Source organism: Monodelphis domestica, chromosome 7, assembly GCF_027887165.1.
Source record: "Monodelphis domestica isolate mMonDom1 chromosome 7, mMonDom1.pri, whole genome shotgun sequence".
In the NCBI taxonomy this organism is placed as follows: domain Eukaryota; kingdom Metazoa; phylum Chordata; class Mammalia; order Didelphimorphia; family Didelphidae; genus Monodelphis; species Monodelphis domestica.
Window position 1 is genome coordinate 14,256,617 of NC_077233.1, and position 20,000 is coordinate 14,276,616.

A 20,000-nucleotide genomic window follows, 5' to 3' on the forward strand; every position below is an offset into this window, starting at 1 on the left:
GTCCTATGGAGATGATGCTATTTGGCAGGAACTGGACCTGGGACTTGATTAGTATTAGGAACTCCCAGTGGAGGAAATTCCCACCACCAATACTGGTTCACCCTCTCTGTTTCCTTAAAATGTAGAGCCTGAACAACTGCCTGGAGTATTGGGAGGTTAAGCAACTTGCCCAGGGATTCATGTCAGGATGTGTCAGAGGCAGAACCTGAACTCGGAACGTGTTCATTTTTGAGACTAACTCTATGTCCAACATGCCAGTCTACCTTTCACACACATAATATATATATATATATACATATACGTATATATATAATGTAGACAGATACATACAAAAACACTCTGTGTGTGCTGTGTATACACCTATGTACATACATGTGTCTATATGTATATAATGTCATCTTTTATGTAATTTTATGCACATACATATTCCCATAGTTGTTGGGAAAAAGGAGTTTATAATCCAAACCACGAGCATAAGTAGAAGTTATTCTTTTTAATATCGTCCCAAACTCTTTTTTTTTTACTATATTAAGGTATTGGGTTAATGTGATTGGCCAGTTATGTGGCATTTAATTACGGCCCACTCAAAGGCCAACATAAATGCTCTCCGTTAGTAACTCATCAATTGTTCTGCCGGTGATGGAGATCCGTGGTCTAGCGATCAGGAGGGAGCCAGCAGGATGCCACAAATCATGTTCCTCAGCAGTGCAGACCTGCCTGGGGACACCGTTGGCCAAAACGTGCCAAGAGCTGCGATGGCACCGCACTTACTGGTAACTGACTGAAGGCGTGCCAGCTGACAAAGACAGCGGCAGGGTGGTGTGGAAGGTGGGGATGGGGGTGTGCAGGAGCTCAGGGCCCAAGCTAAGCCTGTGCTTAGAAAAATTAACACGGATAATGAACCCAGTTAGCTCTTGGTCCTCTGCCTCCAAGCTCTAGGCTTTCAGGGATAGGAATTTAATCTTAAGGGCTTTTCCAGACAGAGCACCCTCTCAGAAATCAGCTTGACAGGCCTAGAGACCGTCTCAGACACTTCCTATCTGTGTGACCCTAAGCAAGTCACTTAACCCCCATTGCCTAGTTCTTACCACTCTTCTGTATTAATTCTATGACACAGAATTGATTCTAAGATAGAATTAAGGAGAAAGAGAGTCAGAGGAAGGAAGGAAGGAAGGAAGGAAGGAAGGAAGGAAGGAAGGAAGGAAGGAAGGAAGGAAGGAAGGAAGGAAGGAAGGAAGGAAGGAAGGAAGGAAGGAAGGAAGGAAGGAAGGAAGGAAGGAAGGAAGGAAGGAAGGAAGGAAGGAAGGAAGGAAGGAAGGAAGGAAGGAAGGAAGGAAGGAAGGAAGGAAGGAAGGGAGGGAGGGAGGAAGGGAGAAAGGGAGGAAGGAAGGAAGGGAGGGAGGGAGGGAGGGAGGAAGGGAGAAAGGGAGGAAGGGAGGAAGGGAGGGAGGGAGGGAGAGAGTCTTTCACATTGTTCCAGCATTTCACCAACACCTTTCATCAATCTGGGCAAGACACTGAAAGGGTTATTACCGCAGCTTAATCCTCTATAGAGGCCAGAGGAGCATAGTTTGGAGCTAGAAGGATCCTCCTCCCTTCACCCTGGCCTCACACAGCAGAGCCAGGACACGAATCCAGGCCTGGGGCTTCTGAAGCCCAAGATGGGGCATCTACTTCGTCCTATCCAAGCAAGAAATGGAGTTTTCAAGGGGAGATTCCTGCTTTCACTCTGTCACTCCACAGGGTTGGTCACCACACATGCAAACAGCCTCTCGAATGGGCAACAGACAAGGCTAGTGCCAAGGCGCAGTTCTCACCATCAGGGAGCTGCCCACCTAGGCCTGGACTGGGCGTGCAGGGTGCGAGGCCTTAGCACAGCACGTTCCCTGGAAGGAACGCAGGAGGAGGCGCTCCTGCTGCCCAGGATACACAGCGCAGGGCCCGCGCTCCTAAGAAGCCTTGAACCAGTATCCGCTCCTGTTATACATATTCTTATTCTTGTATCATTTGGCATCACCTACGGAGCTGCCCCAAGATCTCCACATGGATAACAAGGAGGCAGTGCTGGTTTTTCACTGAGTGACAGGAAGGGGTCCTGGGCTAATAGTACTCCAATGGCAGGGACCATGGCCTGACTCCATGCTCGGACAGACAAGCCCAGGACAAAGCTCCAAGAGAAAGCGAGAACCAAATCCCAGGCCAGGAGAAAGACTGTGTACGGTGAGCCTCCTGACGGTGAGGGGGCTTTAGGGAGGGCCCACATGGCTCAGGAAAAAGAAGGGGGACAATTCCTACGGCTGAAGGATCAGGAGCCCTAGAGTAGATCAGAACTATGCACTGTGTAAGCACATTTCTTGTTTTTCAGTCATCTTTCAGTTATGCCCAACTCTTGGGCTTTTCTTGATGAAGATCCTGGAGTGATTTGCTATTTCCTTCTCCAGCGCATTTGACAGATGAGGAAACAGAGGCAGACAGGGTAAAGTGACTTGCCCAGGGTCACACAGCTAATGAGTGTCTAAGACTGGATTTGAACTCATGAAAATGAGTCTTATTGACTCCAGATCCAACTCTCTGTCCTCTCTACCTATTCATGTTTCTCAAATACTCTTAGTATTGAGAGTTGATATTCATAAGCGTTGTACACAGCCAGGGAGTGGCTGAGGCTAGATTTGAACCTAGGACCTCATATCTCTAGGCCTGGCTCTCCATCTACTGAGCTACCCAGCTGCCCCCAGGAATGTCTGCTTTTTAAACTGCCAAAAACACTTGGATAATTCAAATATGTAGCATGTTGAACATATAAGCCATCTGATTCTTTCTTTACAGAGGAAGCATCAAAAAATAAAAAATAACATGGGTTCCTGTTGGCTTTTTCATATTAAATTTAATAAAAACCTTACTTATAAGCCTGTACATAGTGGCCATCGGAACAAGGCATCCATTGGACAAAGGCTTCAAATACTATATGACTGTTGGATGAATGAACGAATGAACGAACGAACGAACGAACGAACGAACGAATGAATGAAGGAGTGAGTAAGTGAATGAATAAGCAACTCGACCTGAAACATACAGGTCTCTGCTTGAAGTCAGGAATGCCTGTGTTTTGTCTTTGTTTTTTCCCACCTCAGATCATTTCCATTGGGGCGAAAGTGAGCAAGTGGCTTTCATTCTGAGGCTGTTTCCCCCTCTGTAAAATGGGGACGAGAACAGCATGTCCCTGGGCAAGCTGGGATGAACACCAAAGTCACACTGAACCTAAAGGGCTCTGCAAAAACGTAACAATGAATGGAAATGTCAGCAATCTTGCTCTTATCAGCACCAGCATCGTGGTTGTTCCTTGGCAAGTCATGCCTGCCTGGTGCTCTTGGCCACTCTTCAAGACTACGTTGCCGAAAGGGCATCAACCTGGTTTGGTGAATGGAGTTTCCTCACCTGGGAATTCCCAGCTGCAGAGAAATGGGGGGGGGGGCGGTGCCTGCCCCGGTACCCCACTGCAGTGATGATCACTTCTTTCTGTTCTCCTCCCTCCCACCAATGCCAAAAGAGACTGTGCCAGTCCACCGCAGTCCTTCTGGCTGGGCCACCCCAGGGCAGAACTGCCCTCCCCCAGCCTCCCGGCAGGCTGTGGGCAGGGATCAGACACCTCCACCCGCTGGTCCCCCAGGCTTCCTCTGGCTGTCACGAGGCGCCTTGTTTTTCTCCTTCCAGGGCAAGAGGAGGATCAGGGGAACCCGGGCACCACGGTTGCTACAGTAAATGCATCCCTCTGTTGGCAACACCAGTGCAATTCAGGCTCGAGATTTTCCAAAACACTCCCCTCTTCGTGCTCTCTGAGAAGCGAGAAGAAAGCGTTCTTGCCATGAGGGCGCCGGGTCTGGGCCAGAGGCTCTGAGGCCCAAACTTTTCTTTTTCGGTCCTTGCACTCCATCTTTGGTCCCAAGGGCTGGGCAGTGATGGCGACGTGCCCAGGGCCATTAAACTGGAAAGGGCCGGAGCCCAGCCGGAGCCTGGCTGCCCCCTCACTAGTCTTGAGCGCCTGCTATGCCCCAGGAAGGCTCGGCGCCGAAGATAAAAGGATGCAAGAGAGAGCTCCCAACCGAAGTTGGCTTCCACCAGACTCAGTTTCCAAATCTGTAAAATGAAGAGGTAAAACCAGACAACTCCAAAGGGCTCTTTGAGATCTAAAGCAACGGTTCTAGGTCCCGCGATCCTTCATAGTGTCCCTCCAGTGCAGCAATACACACACGACAGGCATGAAGGGGCCCTTTTGGCACTCCTTGGGAACAGAGTCAGCCTCCAGGCTCCCCTTCTTTATTCCCTTCCTTCCAGCTACCTGGTACTTGCCCAGGTTATCACGAGGGACCAGTAGGAAGTGGAACACCAGGATTAGGAACAGCCCACTTATCATTTGACAAAGAAAAGAGCTCGAAAAGATGGCAAAAGCCTTCTGACCCGATTTCTTCCCTGTAACAGTGGAGGGAAAGTGACTTGTCTGGGGTGATGAAAGGAATGGACATGAGGAGGAGGGATTCGAACCTGAGGCTCAGACTCCAAGGCTGTTCCTTCCGTTGTCCCACTCTTCCTCTTTTGGAGACCAAAGGCCAAAAGACTTCTGATCCATAAGCGGTTCGGTGTCTAAGCATCTAAGAAATGCTCTCCGCACGTCCATGGCCGGGACCCCCAGAGCCGGCCTCATGGAGGCCAGTCCACAGCCACAAGTGCCTCCCCAGAGCTGAATGCAGATGAGGGCCCCATTCTAATGAGGAGCTACAACCACAAATCAATAGGTCTCGTGAGGACAGAACGTTTAAATCATAACCAAACTCGGCACTTACTGTAGTGGACATGGTCTCCAGTTCAGAAGCACTTTTCTGGTGGGAGCGAATTACAGCTCAAAAAACCTTTCCCAGAAATGCGTCCATTTTATGGGCTGGAACATGGAGGCTTCTTCTGGCCTTTCCCCAGATGCCCTTTCATCAGGAAGACTTCTTCGGCCAGTTATAACTTGCATCGCTCCTGGTTGGATGAGTTTGGCCTGAGTCACTGGCTCTAAAGGTGTCCTCCGACACCAATGGTGTGACCACGGGCTACACTTTCCTCATCTGTAAAATGGGGCTAATAATCCCTGCCTCCCAGGGCTGTTGAGCACGACAGAGGAGGGCACTTTGCAAAGGCTTCATGGAGACGTCGGCCAGAGAATCATCTTAAAACGATGGGTCCCACCCAATTTGTTCCAATCCATTAGGAAGCCAGGCCAGCTCAGCGCCCCCAGGACCCCTCTGAGACCAGGCCAAACCCTGCAGTCTTCTCTTGCTCCCTCCTCTTGAGAACTCTCTGGGCTCAAGCTAACTTCAGGCTGTCCTCCCACAGGGCTTCAGAATCAGGGAAGGGATCCTGAGGGATTGACTCACTGGACCAGGAAACCAAGCAGGGCTTTCCCTCTCTCCTTCAGGAGGAAAGACTCTGAAAAGAACCCTCTTAATTGGTTTAATGGGCCATCCTTGGCCCCTACCCCTCCCAGGAAGTCGTAGCCACTAAAATAAGGTCCCTGGAGCCAAGCACATTTGAGAAGATTATGGGGAGGGGGCAGGACCCTCCTGGAGCCATCAGACCCCCACGCAGGGGACCGTCTACTCCACCGTTGGACTAAGCCATTCCTCTTACAAGGTCCTCAGAGAAAGAGCTGGCAGATTTCTGGATAACTCTTGAGACGAGTCCCTCGAACATGGAGATGATGGATCGAGGCTCACACTGTAGTGCTCTGAACCAGACATGGATTAAGCGCCGCCCAGGAGGAAATGTTTTCAAAACACTATTTCTCAAGGGGTCGGGAGTCAGGAAAATCTGGGCTTCTGACCCACACTAGCCACGTAAGCCTGAACAATCCACTCGTCGTCCAGACCTCTCCGAGTCCCACACAACTCTCCGAGGCTCTAAGCTGCAGAGCTGTCCTGAGGAAGGGGGCTCATGTAGTAATGAAACCACAAGCCTAAGCTCTAAGATGATGCCAAAATAGGAAATTTCTTCACAATAACCAAGCTTGGCCCCAAAGAATAGATATGAAAGGTCTCCTCCTCCTCCTTATTTCCTTCTAAGGATAAATGACTAGGTGTGGGTCATCAATATAATAATTGTAATCACTACCATTGATAAAGTGCTTCAAGGCTTGCAAAACATTAGATACATTTATACACATATATATGAACTGTTGGGTTATTTCCTCCTTTTTATTTCTTATAAGGGATTGCTCAGTAGGAAGGGAAGAGACACATTTGGAAATAGAGGCAATATAAATACAAGATTTATGCCAAATTCATTTAAAACACAACTACTCCAAGGCAGTTAGGTGGCTCAGTGAACTGAGAGCTCGACCCGGAGACAGGATGTCCTGAGTTCCAATCTGGCCTCAAACATTTGTTTAGCTGTGTGATCCTGGGCAAGTCATTTACCACCACCCCATTGCCTACCTCTTACCATTCTTCTGCCTTAGAACTAATGCACTGAAGTGATTCTAAGATGGAAGGTACGGGTTATAAAAAATAATACAATTACTCTTTATTTTCTACTTTTTCATGAAGTCCTCAGAGCACTGGACTTGAGACCAGGAAGACCTGGTTCAAACCCAGCTCTGACACGGACTCTGCAATAAATGGGCAAATCTCGCTCTGTCTGAGCCTTCGTTTTCTCATCTGTAAAATGAAATTGGATTAGATGACCCCCCCAGAGCTTTCGCATTCTGAACATAGGCCCCCATAACTCTCCCCAGAATGGGCAAAAAATAAGGAAGCAAACCACACAATTTGGCGTATCTTCCCATTAAAGAGAAGGAAAGGGCGAGGGAATGGAAATTCCACTTAAAAGAATGTTGAGGCTCCCGGGCTCTTCTGGACAGAAGGGAAGCTTGTCTCCAGCGATGGCATGGGGAACGCTTGCTATTTTGGCGTCCCTTCTTCAAGAGTGAGGAAAGGCTTGGTTTAAGGGTTCTTGGGCTGAACTTGGAATCAGAAACCCGTGGCCTCCGCTTTGCCTCTTATGCTAATGAGCTCTAGAGTCACAGGCAAGTCACTTAACCTCAGTCTCAGGCAACCCTCCAAGACATCTGAGGGGCAGCTAGCTGGTTCAGTGGACAGAGGGATGGCCTTGGGGTCAGGGAGGCCTGAGTTCAAATCCAGCCTCTGTGGGACCCTGGGCCAAGTCACTTAAACTGTCTGGCTTCTGTTTCCTGTTTCCTCACCTGTAAAACAGGGATAATAACAGTGCTTCCTGCCCGCCCAGTATTGTTGTGAAGACAAAATGAGGTAAGCTCAGTAAGGCACCTTGCCACCCTTGAAACACTGTAAATACTGGCTGGCCCAGGTGAGAGCTCTGTCACAGGAAGAGAAATCCTTACAATATCAGAGAAGCAGCCTGGCATCCTGGGGAGCCCACAAGCGAGTTCATGCCCCAGCCAGAGCACGAACGGGCCACGGGACCTGCAGCGAGGCTTGATCTCTCTGAACTCTAGCTGCCTCCTGGAGAAGAGGAGGGGACTGAGTAGATTAGAGGAGCTCCACGTTCCCTTTGGGAGGTAAAATTTTATTAGAGAAACTCTACAACTGTCCCTCCATCTAGCCACATGATTACTGCTCCATTAGTGTCCCAAGCCCAGGAAACTGGAAGCTTTGACCTAAATCGAGTGAGGAGCTTTGAAAGATGACCTAGAATCAGGTTGGAAAAACCATACCATTGGGATGTTCTGGAGGGATGCTTTGAAAATGTGGAATCCCTATTCCAGAGGCAGGCCTGGCTAGAAAGTCAGGGACTAATCTGGATTACGGGCTCCAGGCCTTCCAGCACAAAGATCCCCCGACTCCTTTCACCTGTCTTTCTTTTCTTCCTTCTCTTCTCTCTCCATTCTTTTGAGTAAACAGGCAGTCAGGATCACTGAAAGGATTATTGTTTTAGGAATCAAAAGATCAGTGTGACCTTGAGCAAGTCATTGAGGATCTCTGGACCTCAGTTTCCTCATTTGTAAAAACAAACCAGATGATCTCTAAGGGTCCCTGCCAGATAGGATCAGATGACCACAGATTTGGGCTCAAAGCGACCTGAGAGGTTATCCCAGCCAGCCCCATTATTTTACATTGAAGGAAACATTCCCACTACCCTCACTGTCCCTTCTTTGGGGTATAAATCCAAAGCCCACAAATGTTTCTCAGCTACCAAAGCATAGAGTGGAAAAAATCTTTCCAAAATGTGCCAGGAACCGAAATGAAAGTGTATTCCTCTGAAAGCCCACCCGTACGTCCCAGAAGAGGCTGGAAAGGGCGACAAGTTCAGACTTAAAAAGTCAGCCGGCCAGTAATCTGGGATTGGCCTCGGAATAAAGGCGCTCAAGACAACCCCACTGAGCCAGGTCCCCATATGTACACGCATGCTCTGCCGCCTTAGGCTGTTCTCTCCAAATACTGTCAGAGAGGAAATTTCCCCGTCTTTGATCAGAGGAAACGTACCATTCTCCTGCCTTCTTAGCTGAGCATGACTGGACAACTTCCAACAATTCCTCAACAGACAACTACAGATCGGAGCTGGCTCCAGCCTGGCAAAGAAGGATCTGACCCAGGGATTGAACCTCTGAAGAAGCAAAGTGGGCCACCCACTCACCACCTGAAGTCCTGTTCCTAAAATAGACCAGAAAGGGGGGGGGGGGGTCCCAGCCTGCATGATTTGTGAATAAGAGAAAAGAGTAGACATAGAAAGAAGAAGGTAGGAGGGAAGAAAATATGCTAAACACTGTCATTCATCACTCACACAAAGAATAACTCTCCAAAGAATTTCCTAATCTTGTTCTCTCTTCTTCCCTTCCTTTCATTTTACCTCCTTTTCTTTCTTTTCATTTTATACTTCCTTTTTTCTTTCCTTCATCTTCCTTTCCCATCCATTCCTTCCTTTGCTTCTCCTTCCCTTTTCTTCTTCATCCTTCTTTCCTTTCTTTGATTCTCCTTCCTTTTCTCCTTCCTCTCTCTCTACCTCCCTTCCTTTCCTCTTTCCCTTCCTTCCTTCCCCCTAATTCCCTCCTTCCCTTCCTTCACTCCTTTCTTCCTTCCTCTCTCTCCCTCCCTCCCTCCCTCCCTCCCTCCCTCCCTCCCTCCCTCCCTGCCTTCCTTCCTTCCTTCCTTCCTTCCTTCCTTCCTTCCTTCCTTCCTTCCTTCCTTCCTTCCTTCCTTCCTTCCTTCCTTCCTTCCTTCCTTCCTTCCTTCCTTCCTTCCTTCCTTCCTTCCCCTGAAAACACTCAATCTCTGCACTCTCCCTACTTGTGTTAGTGAACTTGTAAACAGGAAAGCCAATCAACTCCGAAAACTGCCCTCATCGAATCCGGGGCTCTCTAGGCATAGATAGGCTTCCCTAAAGTTGGAGCCGGCGCAAGCAGCGGGCCAGAAACGCGGGGGGCGCGCGCACATCTCCAAGCTGCTACAGCAACAAACAGCAAAAGTTCCCAGAGCTCTCCCGTCCCTTCCACGAGGTTTCTGGTGGCAGACTCAGTCCGGGAGGCCCGCACACGGCACAGGGCGCCCCTCTCTCGGAAGGGGGTCACAAGGCAGCCCAGCACACACCAGGGAGGAGGGAGGGCAGCAAGGAAGCGGGAGGGAGGCAGAGGAGGAAGACCGCAAGGAGGGAGGGAGGGAGGGAGGGATCCAGAGGGCTCACCAATGGTGAAGCTGTAGCCATCGATGCTGAAAGTGGCGCTCCGGCACTTCTTGAACCCTTCCTTCCTGCTGTTGGCTTCTGTCATGGCTCGGCCGGTCCGGGCTCGCCCTCCGCCCTTTCCCGGGAGCAGCGGCTGCAGTGGCCCGCGGGCTCGGACACCGGGCAGGGCTCAGCGGCGCAGGGAAGCCGGGCCGAAGCAGCGCTGGTCAGCAGCTCGGACTTGGCGCATCGTCCGCTCCCGGAGAGGCAGGAGCAGCAGCCCCAGCAGCAGCAGCAGCAGTAGCAGTCCCAGCAGCAGCAAGCGCAGCGGGGACAGACCCAGCCCCACACACCTAGAGCGCAGCCAGCAGCGCCCCCGCGCCACCAGCCAGCGCAGCGCAACAGGGAGCGGAGCGGGAAGCGTAGCCCAGGGCGCCGGCCCCCACGCACCTCCTCCCCCACGCTGGGGCTGCCTGGCACCGGTACCACAGAAGCCTCCTCCGCTGCCAGGAGCCCGGGGAGGAGTGGCCCGTGCGCAGTCCCACCCTCGAGGGCCCCTCCTGGGGCGTCAGGCAGCACTGCCCGGGGACAGCTGAGCAGGGACCTGGAGGACCTCCCGGCTCTGCCCACAACAGCTCGAGGAGTCAGAGAACTGAAGTTCAACGCGCCCCACTGAGGCTTCCTTACTCCCTGAGACGTCGGACTGCATCACCCGGCCTCAGTTTCTTCGTCTGTAAAATGGAGAAGGTGGGCTGGAAAGAAGGTCTCTAAGGCCCTTCCAGTTCCAATCCCGCCGTCCAAATCCCACCTCTGATGATTACTGCCTGGAGAATCTTGGGCAAACCCGTCACTCCCTGCCCGGACCTCAGTTTCTTCATTTGTAAAACGAGGGGGCGGGTACCAGGTGATTTCTGAGACTCCTTGGGCTCTAAAACCATGCTCTGAATACTGCCTCCAGGGGGAAGTCACTGGAATCTCCCCGGGCCTCAGTTTCCTCATCTGTCCCATGAGGAGGCGGGATTTCCTCCCCCTAAGTCCTTTGGGAGCTTCAGATCTAGGGCGCAGGATACCCCCTCGGCCCTGTGCAAGGCCCCCCGGAGCATGAATTTTATAATGGGGGGAAACTAGCGAGAGTCCTGCTGCTCAGGGTCCTCCTCTATGGCCAGCAGCATCCCCTGGAAGCACCTCAGCGCCTGGGAAGTCAGTCTCCCCGCTGGCAACGGAGCCAGTTCACTGCCCACAAAGGTGGCCCTTTGGCTTGCAGGGACACTGGCCCAGCCGCCCTCTCCCCGCAGCCCAGAAACGAGCTAATCGTCCCTTTCCAAACCGCCGGTGCTAATCCTCTAAGACATCCAGGGCGGAAATGTGCGTGTGAGGTGCCCAGAAGAGCTCCCGGTGCCTTGGAATGCTCTTGAAGAGCGGGATGAGGAATCTGGAGGATCTGGGTTCAAATGCTGGCCTGGCACCAACAAATGGCCCTTTTGCACAAGTCACCACTTCTTGAAGTTCTTTTCCTCGTTTGGAAACTGGGAATAACGACTCCCTGTTTAACTTCCAAAAAGAAAAGAAAACTGGGATCCCCATGAGGATGAGAGCAGCCTCACAGGAAACAATCCAACAGGACTTCCGGGTTTCCCTGCCCCCCTAAGAGAGGAGTCGCCCAGCCAGCCAAGATCAGAGTTGGGATCTGAACCCTCGTCTCTACTGACTCCATGGAGGCCCAGAGTCCTCCCCAGAGCACCTGCTGCCATCATATCTGTGATGGTTTTGATCCACTACTAAAGGCTTTACATGTCAGGAATCTGGACTAGTCAATGCAACAACTTCCAGAGGAGGCCACCCAGTAGAGAATACGGCACACCCTCTAGAGGATAAAGCAGAGGATCCGGGTTCAAATCCCAGTCTAGCCACTTGGCCCGGAAGTCACTAAAGCTCTGTGGGCATTGATTAAATGGCTGCTGTGTTCCAGGGCCAGCGTTCAGTCCTGGGGATATCTGGGAGGGAACCAGATGATTCTAGACCGCTGAGCCTGTCTACACCGATTCTAACTATGGTCTAACAGGTTGGGCTAGGAAGGCTCAGGTGCTTCCTACATCTTTGCCTCTAGGATATCGATGAGAACACGGAGGCCACCGCGGAAGGAGCCACTTTTCATCCTGTGATCCCTCAGAAGTCAACTGTGGCCAACATTGCTCAGAATGAGGGAGCCGTCGACCAAGGTCTGCACAGTGGTTCCACCTCACAATGAGATTTGTATTCAGGAAGCTTTGCGGCCACATGAACGACCCCCTGAGAACAGTAGACATGGAGCACTCCAGAGCCCACCCCAGGCTCACCCCAGATCCTAGAGCCGGCCAGAGGAGGACCTCAGAGAGGTCTTGGACATGCCACTTGTGGCTCGTGTTCCTCCCAGCTAAGTCTATTATAGTATGATCATGTCCTATTGTTTACCTTCTGTCTTAGCATCAATGGAAGAACACCAAAGACTGGACAACTGGAGTTCGGTGACTCGCCCAGGCTCACACAGCCGGGAAGTGTCTGAGGCCAGATTTGAACCCAGGACCTCTCCATCCAGACCTGGTCCTGTATCTACTGTGCCACAGAGTTGCCCGACACACGCAAGGCCCACCTAGCCTTCTTGTTGTTTCTCACTTACACACCTCCGTCTCTTGACTCGGTGCCCCTGTCCAGCTGCCTCCCGTGGCGAGAATGCTCCCCCCCCCATCTTCACTGCCACCCTTAGGATCTCTGCTCTCCTTCAGAGTCCAGATCCAAGGCTTTTCCTGATCCTCTGCCCTCCGGGGCTAGCACCTTCCCCCTTTCCGGCCCTTCCCAAATGATCGGGGATCTACTTTGTAGAAGACTTGACTATCTCTTACTGGCTACGTAAAGATTTCTTGGGGCTAGACTGGAAGCCGCAGCTGGCTTGTTTGGACCCCCAAGATCTGGCACTGTTTCCTCGCTCAAAATAAATGTTTGTTGGTAGACCGATGGAAGATGTGCTCAGTGTTGAAAATACAAAGACAAAATCCAATATGGACTCAAGCAGTGTGACCTTGGGCAGGTCACTTAACCCCATTTGCCTCAGTTACTCATCTGTAAAATGAGCTGGAGGAAGAAGGAAATGGCATACTACTTCGATGTCTTTGTGAAGAAAACCAAATGGGGATCAGGCACAGAGTCCACTTCACAAAATTTCTACTCTAAAAGGAAAGATACAGAACGGGGATGGTAGAACGTGCCCTGGCTTGTGAGCCAAAGGCCCTGGGTTCAAATTCCACCCTCCTCTGAAATATATTAGTAGTGTGATTTGGAGCAAATCACTTTACCTCAGTTTCTCCATTTGTAAAATGGGGGTGAGGTCAGCTAGAAAGGTAAGTTCTGAGGCGCCTTCCAGTTCAGACAATGATCTAATTCCTACCTCTGATGCTCAGTGACTGGGGGAGCTTGAACAAGTAACCTTCCCTCCTTGGGCCTCAGCGTCTTCATCTTAGGGCCCTTCCAGCACTGGATCAGTGATCCTTTGGTCTTGGACAGACTGGGAAATGGGCGCAGGAGACCCCACAAAGCAGTGTATTATAAGAAAATGTAAGCAGGAAAACGAAGACCTTGGCAACTAGAAAAAGAATCCCAACAGACAGAGACTAGAAGGAACGCATTCTGGGCCCAGAAGGCAGAGCAAGAAACCGTCCGAGAACAGTTAGTGGTTCTGTTTGGCGACGCGAAGGGGCAGAGTTGTGACGGCTAGATCTGAGCATCATCGTCGTCGTGGAGCGTCTCAAATACTAAGAAGTCAGCATTTTCCCTTATGGATAATAGTGAGCCACGGAAGGATTTTGAGCAGAGGAGTGACATGGCTGGTGAAAGGAAGATCATTTCAGCAGCTAATTGAAGGAGTACAAAGGATGGAAAGGAGAGGAGAGAGAACAGACAGCTTTAGGAAGCTACAGAAAGAGCCCAAGTAAAAGTAATGAGAACTTGTGAAGAGGAGGACGGATCACGAAGATGTGGGAAGAGAAAGAAAAAGCTCTGACAGCTATCCAGTCCTACCTGCCTGAAGGGGGAGCCAGGACAAAAGTGCTTGTTGTTCAGTCACGTCCAACATTGGGGGTTTTCTTGGTAAAGATACTCGCCTGGTTTGCCCTCTCTTCCTCCAGCTCATTTTACGGATGAGTCACTGAGGTAAATGGGCTTAAGTGACTTGCTCAGGATCTCACAGCCAGTAAGTGTCTGAGGTCAGATTTGAACTCAGGAAGGTGAGTCTTTCTGACTCTAGATGCGGTGCTCTGTGCACTAGGGCGCCACCTCGTGGCTCCAGAAATGCTTAGACAAGAGAAAACTACATGACAGATCAGAGAGCTGAGACTTGAGCCTGTGTCTTCTGTGTCCATGACCCCTGAGGCCACACTACAAGCCACAACAACGAGAAAAGGGAAGGAAAGAAGGCAAGGAAAAAGACGCTCTTAAGAACCTGAAAACCCTGGGTCCCCAGAGGCCTATTTAGAACATGGAGAAAATGCAGTTCTTAACATGATTGAAAAGGCTCTTTATAAATGAAAGTGTGGAATTAAAACTCGGCAGATAATCACCCCCAATAGGAAGCTTCTTCTGAAATGCAATATATAATAATAACAATAACAGAAGAGCAATTTAACTGCCCCCCAAAGACTGATAGAAAATAACTTCCCTGGAAATTTACAGCTGTTTTCAGCTGCATACTGCTCTATTTATACTATCCTTCTGCAGAATCATTCTCCCACCTGCATTCTCTCTCCCTTCCTCTCTGTCTCTGTCTCTGTCTCTTTCCCTCTTTCCTTCCCTCCCCGACAGTCTCTCTCCCCTCCTCTCTCTCTTCCTTTCCTCCTCTCCCACCCTCCCTCTCTCCTTCCCCCCACAGTCCCTCTCCTCTCCTCTCTCTCTTCTTTCTCCTCTCCCACCCTCCCTCTCTCTCTCCTTCCCTCCCAGACAGTCCCTCTCCCCTCCTCTCTCTCTTCTTTCTCCTCTCCCACCCTCCCTCTCTCTCTCCTTCCCCCCACAGTCCCTCTCCTCTCCTCTCTCTCTTCTTTCTCCTCTCCCACCCTCCCTCTCTCTCTCCTTCCCTCCCAGACAGTCCCTCTCCCCTCCTCTCTCTCTCTTCTTTCTCCTCTCCCACCCTCCCTCTCTCTCCTTCCCTCCCAGACAGTCTTGCTTCACTGTCCATATTTGTAACTGGTTTTGTTTTTCTTACTTTTAATGGATGGGGGAAGAAGAGAGAATTTAGAACTGGAAAAAACTGAATTTTTGAAAAGAAAATCAAACTTTTAAAAAAGAAAGTCAGATATCTTAAGAGCATCATTAACCAAGACATGATTAAAATGGATATACAACCTAGTATAAATAAATTAGAACAAGGAATGTGTTAGGGATCAGATTTGTGGATAGGAGAGGAATTTATGCATAAACAAGACATAGAGATCATTGTGAGATGTAAGATGGATAATTATGATTACATTTAATTAAAAGGGGTTTGTACAAATAAAACTATATTAGCCAAGAGCCATTCTCCAATTGATAGATGGTCAAAAAATACTGTTTTTGGATCAAGAAATCAAAGCTATATATAGTCATAAAAAAGTGCCCTAAATCATTATTGATTAGAGAAACAAAAATCAGAACAATTATGAGATAACATCTCATGCTCATAAGTTTGGCTAAAATGATAAAAGGGCCAAGTGATAAATGTTGAAGAAGATGTGGGAAAGTGGGGATACTAATACATTGTTGGTGGAACTGTGAAAGGATTCAACCATCTTGGAAAGCAAACTGGAGTTATGCCCGAAGACTTATAAAACTCTGTATGCCTTTTGATCCAACAATATCACTATTAGTTTTGTCTCCTATGTTGATCATGGGAAAAGGAAAAGAACCTCTATGTTCTAAAATATTTGTAGAGCAGCTCCTTTTGTGGTGGTAAAGAACTGGAAATTGAGGGGAATTGCCCATCAATTGGGGAATAGTTGGGCAAATCATGGCATATGAGTGTGATGGAATACCACTGAACCTTAAGAAATGATGAGCGGGTTCATTTCAAATAACAACAAACAACAACAACAAAAAAAACCACAAAGTGGCAATTAGGTGGGTCAGCAGATAGAGAACTAAGCCTGGAGGCAGGAGGTTCTGGGTTCAAATCTAGCTTCATAACAGTGTGATCCTGGGCAAGTCATTTCACCCCAATTGCCTAGCCTTTGCTGCTCTTCTACCTTATAACCAATACTCAGTATTGATTCTAAGATAGAAGATAAGGGTTAATACAAAATAATAAAACACGGAAAGACCCACATAAACTGTGTAGAGAGAAATGAATAGAACCCAGAGAACATTATATACAACTAAAGAAATGACTTGTTAATGTCCATCTCCAAAGAAAGAACTGAATAGAAACATGAAAGGCATAGTTTATATATACATACACATATATAATTTATATATATATTTGTATATATATTAAAATCCTTTCCTTCTATCTTAGAATCAGTACTGCATATTGGTTCCAAGGCAGAAGAATGATAAGGGCTAAGTGATAGAGGTTAAGTGACTTACCCAGGGTCACACAGCTAGGATATGTCTCAGGCCAGATTTGAACCCAGGACCTCCTATCTCTGGGTCTGGCTCTCAATTCACTGAGCCACCTAGTTCCCCCCTACATGTACTGTTTTGTCAAATGATGCCGTCTCTAATGTGGGGAGGGGAAGGAGAGAAAGAGATTCCTGGGAATTTTAATGTAACCAACAAAGATAATATTTTTTTAAAAAAGAACAAAGTCAGAGTAAAAGGAGAGTGTTGGATGGGATGGTCCTTCCTAGCCCTCTGGGCTTGGTCACTTCATGGCTCACTCCAAAGATGCTAACAATAGCTCTTATCGCTGCAAAATGGGCTTGAGGACATTAACGGTTCTTTCCAGTTCTAAATCTCTGATCCTCCAGCAAGGGTGGGGTATCGACCGCCCCCCTCCAAATGCCACCCCCAGAACCCTAAGAGGAGTAGTTGGTCAGCCTCTGGCTGCTGACTGGCCATGCCAACAGCTCTGGAGATCCAGGAATTAGCCCTAGAAGGAGTCCTAAATAGTGGTCCTACTAACTGGTATTTTAAAGTTTGAACATTTCTAGAGAGAGAGTTTGCTCCTATAAATCAGGTTCTACAGCCATCATCATCATCATCATCATTATTATTGTTATTATTATTCCCATTTTCCAGATAAGAAAACTGGGGCTCAGAGAGGTCAAATGAGGTACCCAGGGTCATCTGGCTTTTAAGTGGGATTTGCACCTAGATCTCTAACATTCCAGAAGCCTATGACGGAGCCAAAATGTTTTTTAATGAGCTACCCTGGCTTCGTCTTAAATGAAGAACATCTTGTAAACCTTGTTGTGCCTGGACCTATTAGTGCACGATTGAGGCAGCTCGGGGACAAATTCAAGCCCTTCCAAACAAAAAAGCACGTGGAAACAAGCAGTCATTGAAATGCTGTTTCGCACCAGCCACTGCCCTGAGCCCTGATGGCTCCCGACTTCCCTCTTCCTTTCCAAAGCAGCTGGAGAAGCATCTTCTGCGTCCCGCCTTCCCCGATTCCCTCCAAAGATCCGGGTTCTCTTCTCCAGCCACATCCTGTTTAACTCCAGTTCAAGTTGGTCCTTTTTCCCCGCTTTCTGGGCTAGAGATAAACATTCGTCCTCGTGTCCTCCACTAGACAGGAACGTCTCCGCTTTGTCCCCGCACACCGTAGGGGCTCAGTAAACTGTAGTGGACGGATGCAAAGACGGGCGGGCGTGAGGATGCTCCGCAGAAACGCAGCGCAATCCGAGCTGAATGTTGAGAGAGGGCCGCGTCACCCCATAAAATAGATGGGAGCGCGCCCCCTCCCCCGTTTCTTTTTAGAAGGGAGAGGCCGTTGGTGTCGAGTATTGCCTCTTGTCAGATTTTCTGAGTTTTGTCTCTTTTTAAAAAATTCTTTGGTATAAGGGAAGGCTCTCTAGGAAAGGAAAAGACAAGGCAATGCAGGCTGTGTGAAAGCAAAAGTTAATATTAAAAATATATTTTTAGAAACATTCTTGGGGGCAGCTGGGCAGCTCAGTGGATGGAGTCAGGCCTAGAGATGGGTTCAAATGTGGCCTCAGACACTTCCCAGCTGTGTGACCCTGGACAAGTCACTTAACCCCCCACTGCCTAGTCCTTACTGCTCTTCTGCCTTGGAGCCAATATACGGTATTGCTTCTGAGATGGAAGGTAAGGGTTTAAAATAAATAAATAACTTCCCAGCTGTGTGACCCTGGGCAAGTCACTTGACCCCCACTGCCTAGGCCTTACTGCTCTTCTGCCTTGGAGCCAATATACGGTATTGCTTCTGAGATGGAAGGTGAGGGTTTAAAATAAATAAATAACTTCCTAGCTGTGTGACCCTGGGCAAGTCACTTGACCCCCACTGCCTAGGCCTTACTGCTCTTCTGCCTTGGAGCCAATACACAGTATGGATTCTGTGAGGGTTTATTTTAAAAAACAGAGAGAGAGAAATTCTCTAACACAAGAGAGCAAAGAACTAAGTTCAAAGAAGAGGACCAGGCCAAGGGCTCTGAGACCTTTGAAGAGGGACATCACTGGAGGGGAAGGAATCTGGGAATGCTTCCTGGTGGAGGTATTGGCTCAATTGAACCTTGGGGGAAGGGAGAGACTTCAACAGATGATAGTAATTATGGAAGACTGGGTGGGAAGAGGAAAAATTCCAATCTAAGCAGTAAGACCCGGGTCAGCACCGTCAACCTATGGCTCAGTTAGTTCTGGGTCCAAGAACGGTCACTACAGGACGTGCTTCCATTTCCCAACACATGTTTCAAAAGAAAGACAAAATGCTTTTTGTTGATTTTTTCTTAGTTCCAGAAATGATGAATAAATTGCCCACCACCGAGCCTTTTATCCAGCACAAGAACAAAGCCGCTTTTCAATTCTCCACATAAAGCTCTTTCCTCAGCTCTCCAATGAACATCTTTCACGCTTTCTAATGAGAGCAGACACCTCCCAGCTGGGATTTCCCAGGAGCCCGTGACGCACCGAGGCAGGAACTGGATTTCTTAGCAAGGCTCAGCCCCCCCCCAGGAGGCTCCCACAAGCTCCATACGGAAGCCCAGCTCCTCCAGCTGATTGAGCTCCATCAGCTAGGAATCCAGGGGTTAGAGGGGTTAGACCTCTCTTCTTCCCCCATCCTTGGGGCCCGTCCCAGCGAACACACTCCGCCATTATTCTGTCAGCAGTGATCTAGAATTTTTTTAAATATGGAAAATATCATTTTCTTTTTTTTATTGTATATACAAAATGGTATACAGAGTTTCTAACACTACCTAAAATGGCAGGATATAATAGTAACAAATATCTCAATAGTCTGAAATGAAAATATCGTATAGGGCCAGCCTGAAATAGATGATAAACAGAAAGCCTAAGCAATTATTCCTAAAAGAGAAAAACAAAATATCAACAGATCAAACACAAAAATTACACTCAACAGCTAAAGCAAATGATGTTGTCCGGCCAGAATGAGGACAGCAACAAATATGGGAACCACAAACACCCAACAGCACCCAGAAGCTGCCTACAGAGACGAGGCTCACCCAAGATTCTCTATTTCCCATTTCTATGCCTTTGCGGTGGTTTATTCCACACCTGGAAGGCTCTCCCACCTCATTTCTGCCCCAGAGTTCCTCTCTTCCTTCAAAGGCGGCCCATCTTCTACCCAATCCCAGAAACAGCCATGCCCTCCTTCCCCACCCATCCAGCATGTAGCTACTTTATATTTGTTTGTATGGATTCTCTTTAAATTTTACCTGTACAGGTTTTTCCCTTCCTGCCTTCAAAAGGAAGAATTGCCATATTCTTTATATTGCAATATAGTGTCTGGCACATAGTAGGCACTTAATAAAGCAGTTTGGGAATGAGACAGCACTTAAGTCGGCTCTTAAAAGAAGAAAGGGGTTCTTTAATGAGGCGCTAAGAACAAACTACTTGCTAGGCCTATCTAGAGGGCTGAGCAGTACAAAGGCACAGAGATGGAAAAAAGAAACAGAAAGAAATCTACATGGGCTCCAGTTCTCCACCGCCATCTTGGTTACTACCTGACTAGACTCAGTTTGCTAATGGCCTTCTGCAAATGAAGTGCTTGAACAGACTATTCAAGACGGGTGGGAACAAGGCAGAGTCCAGCAAGGCTCTCACCTCCCCCATGAGGAACACCGTCTCTCTTCTTATTGCTGTGCCATTTCAGTTGTGTCTGACTCTGTGGCCCCAGCAGGGTTTTCTTGGCAAAG

At 48.8% G+C, this 20,000-nt stretch overlaps 2 protein-coding genes across 2 annotated transcripts in view; both read right to left on the reverse strand.

Moving 5' to 3' along the window:
- Nucleotides 1-10,159, reverse strand: part of PDE1C (phosphodiesterase 1C) — an 83,807-nt gene extending 73,648 nt beyond the window's left edge. Inside the window, exon 1 of the mRNA XM_056804262.1 lies at nt 9,691-10,159. Within this exon, the coding sequence (XP_056660240.1) occupies nt 9,691-9,775 (85 nt within the window). The 5' untranslated portion in view covers nt 9,776-10,159. The remainder of the gene's footprint in view (nt 1-9,690) is intronic.
- Nucleotides 10,160-10,352: 193 nt separating this feature from the next.
- LOC107649503 (procyclic form-specific polypeptide B-alpha-like) overlaps nt 10,353-20,000 on the reverse strand; it is a 130,382-nt gene continuing 120,734 nt past the window's right edge. The window contains exon 4 of the mRNA XM_056806261.1: nt 10,353-10,400. Coding sequence (XP_056662239.1) covers nt 10,353-10,400 — 48 coding nt within the window. The remainder of the gene's footprint in view (nt 10,401-20,000) is intronic.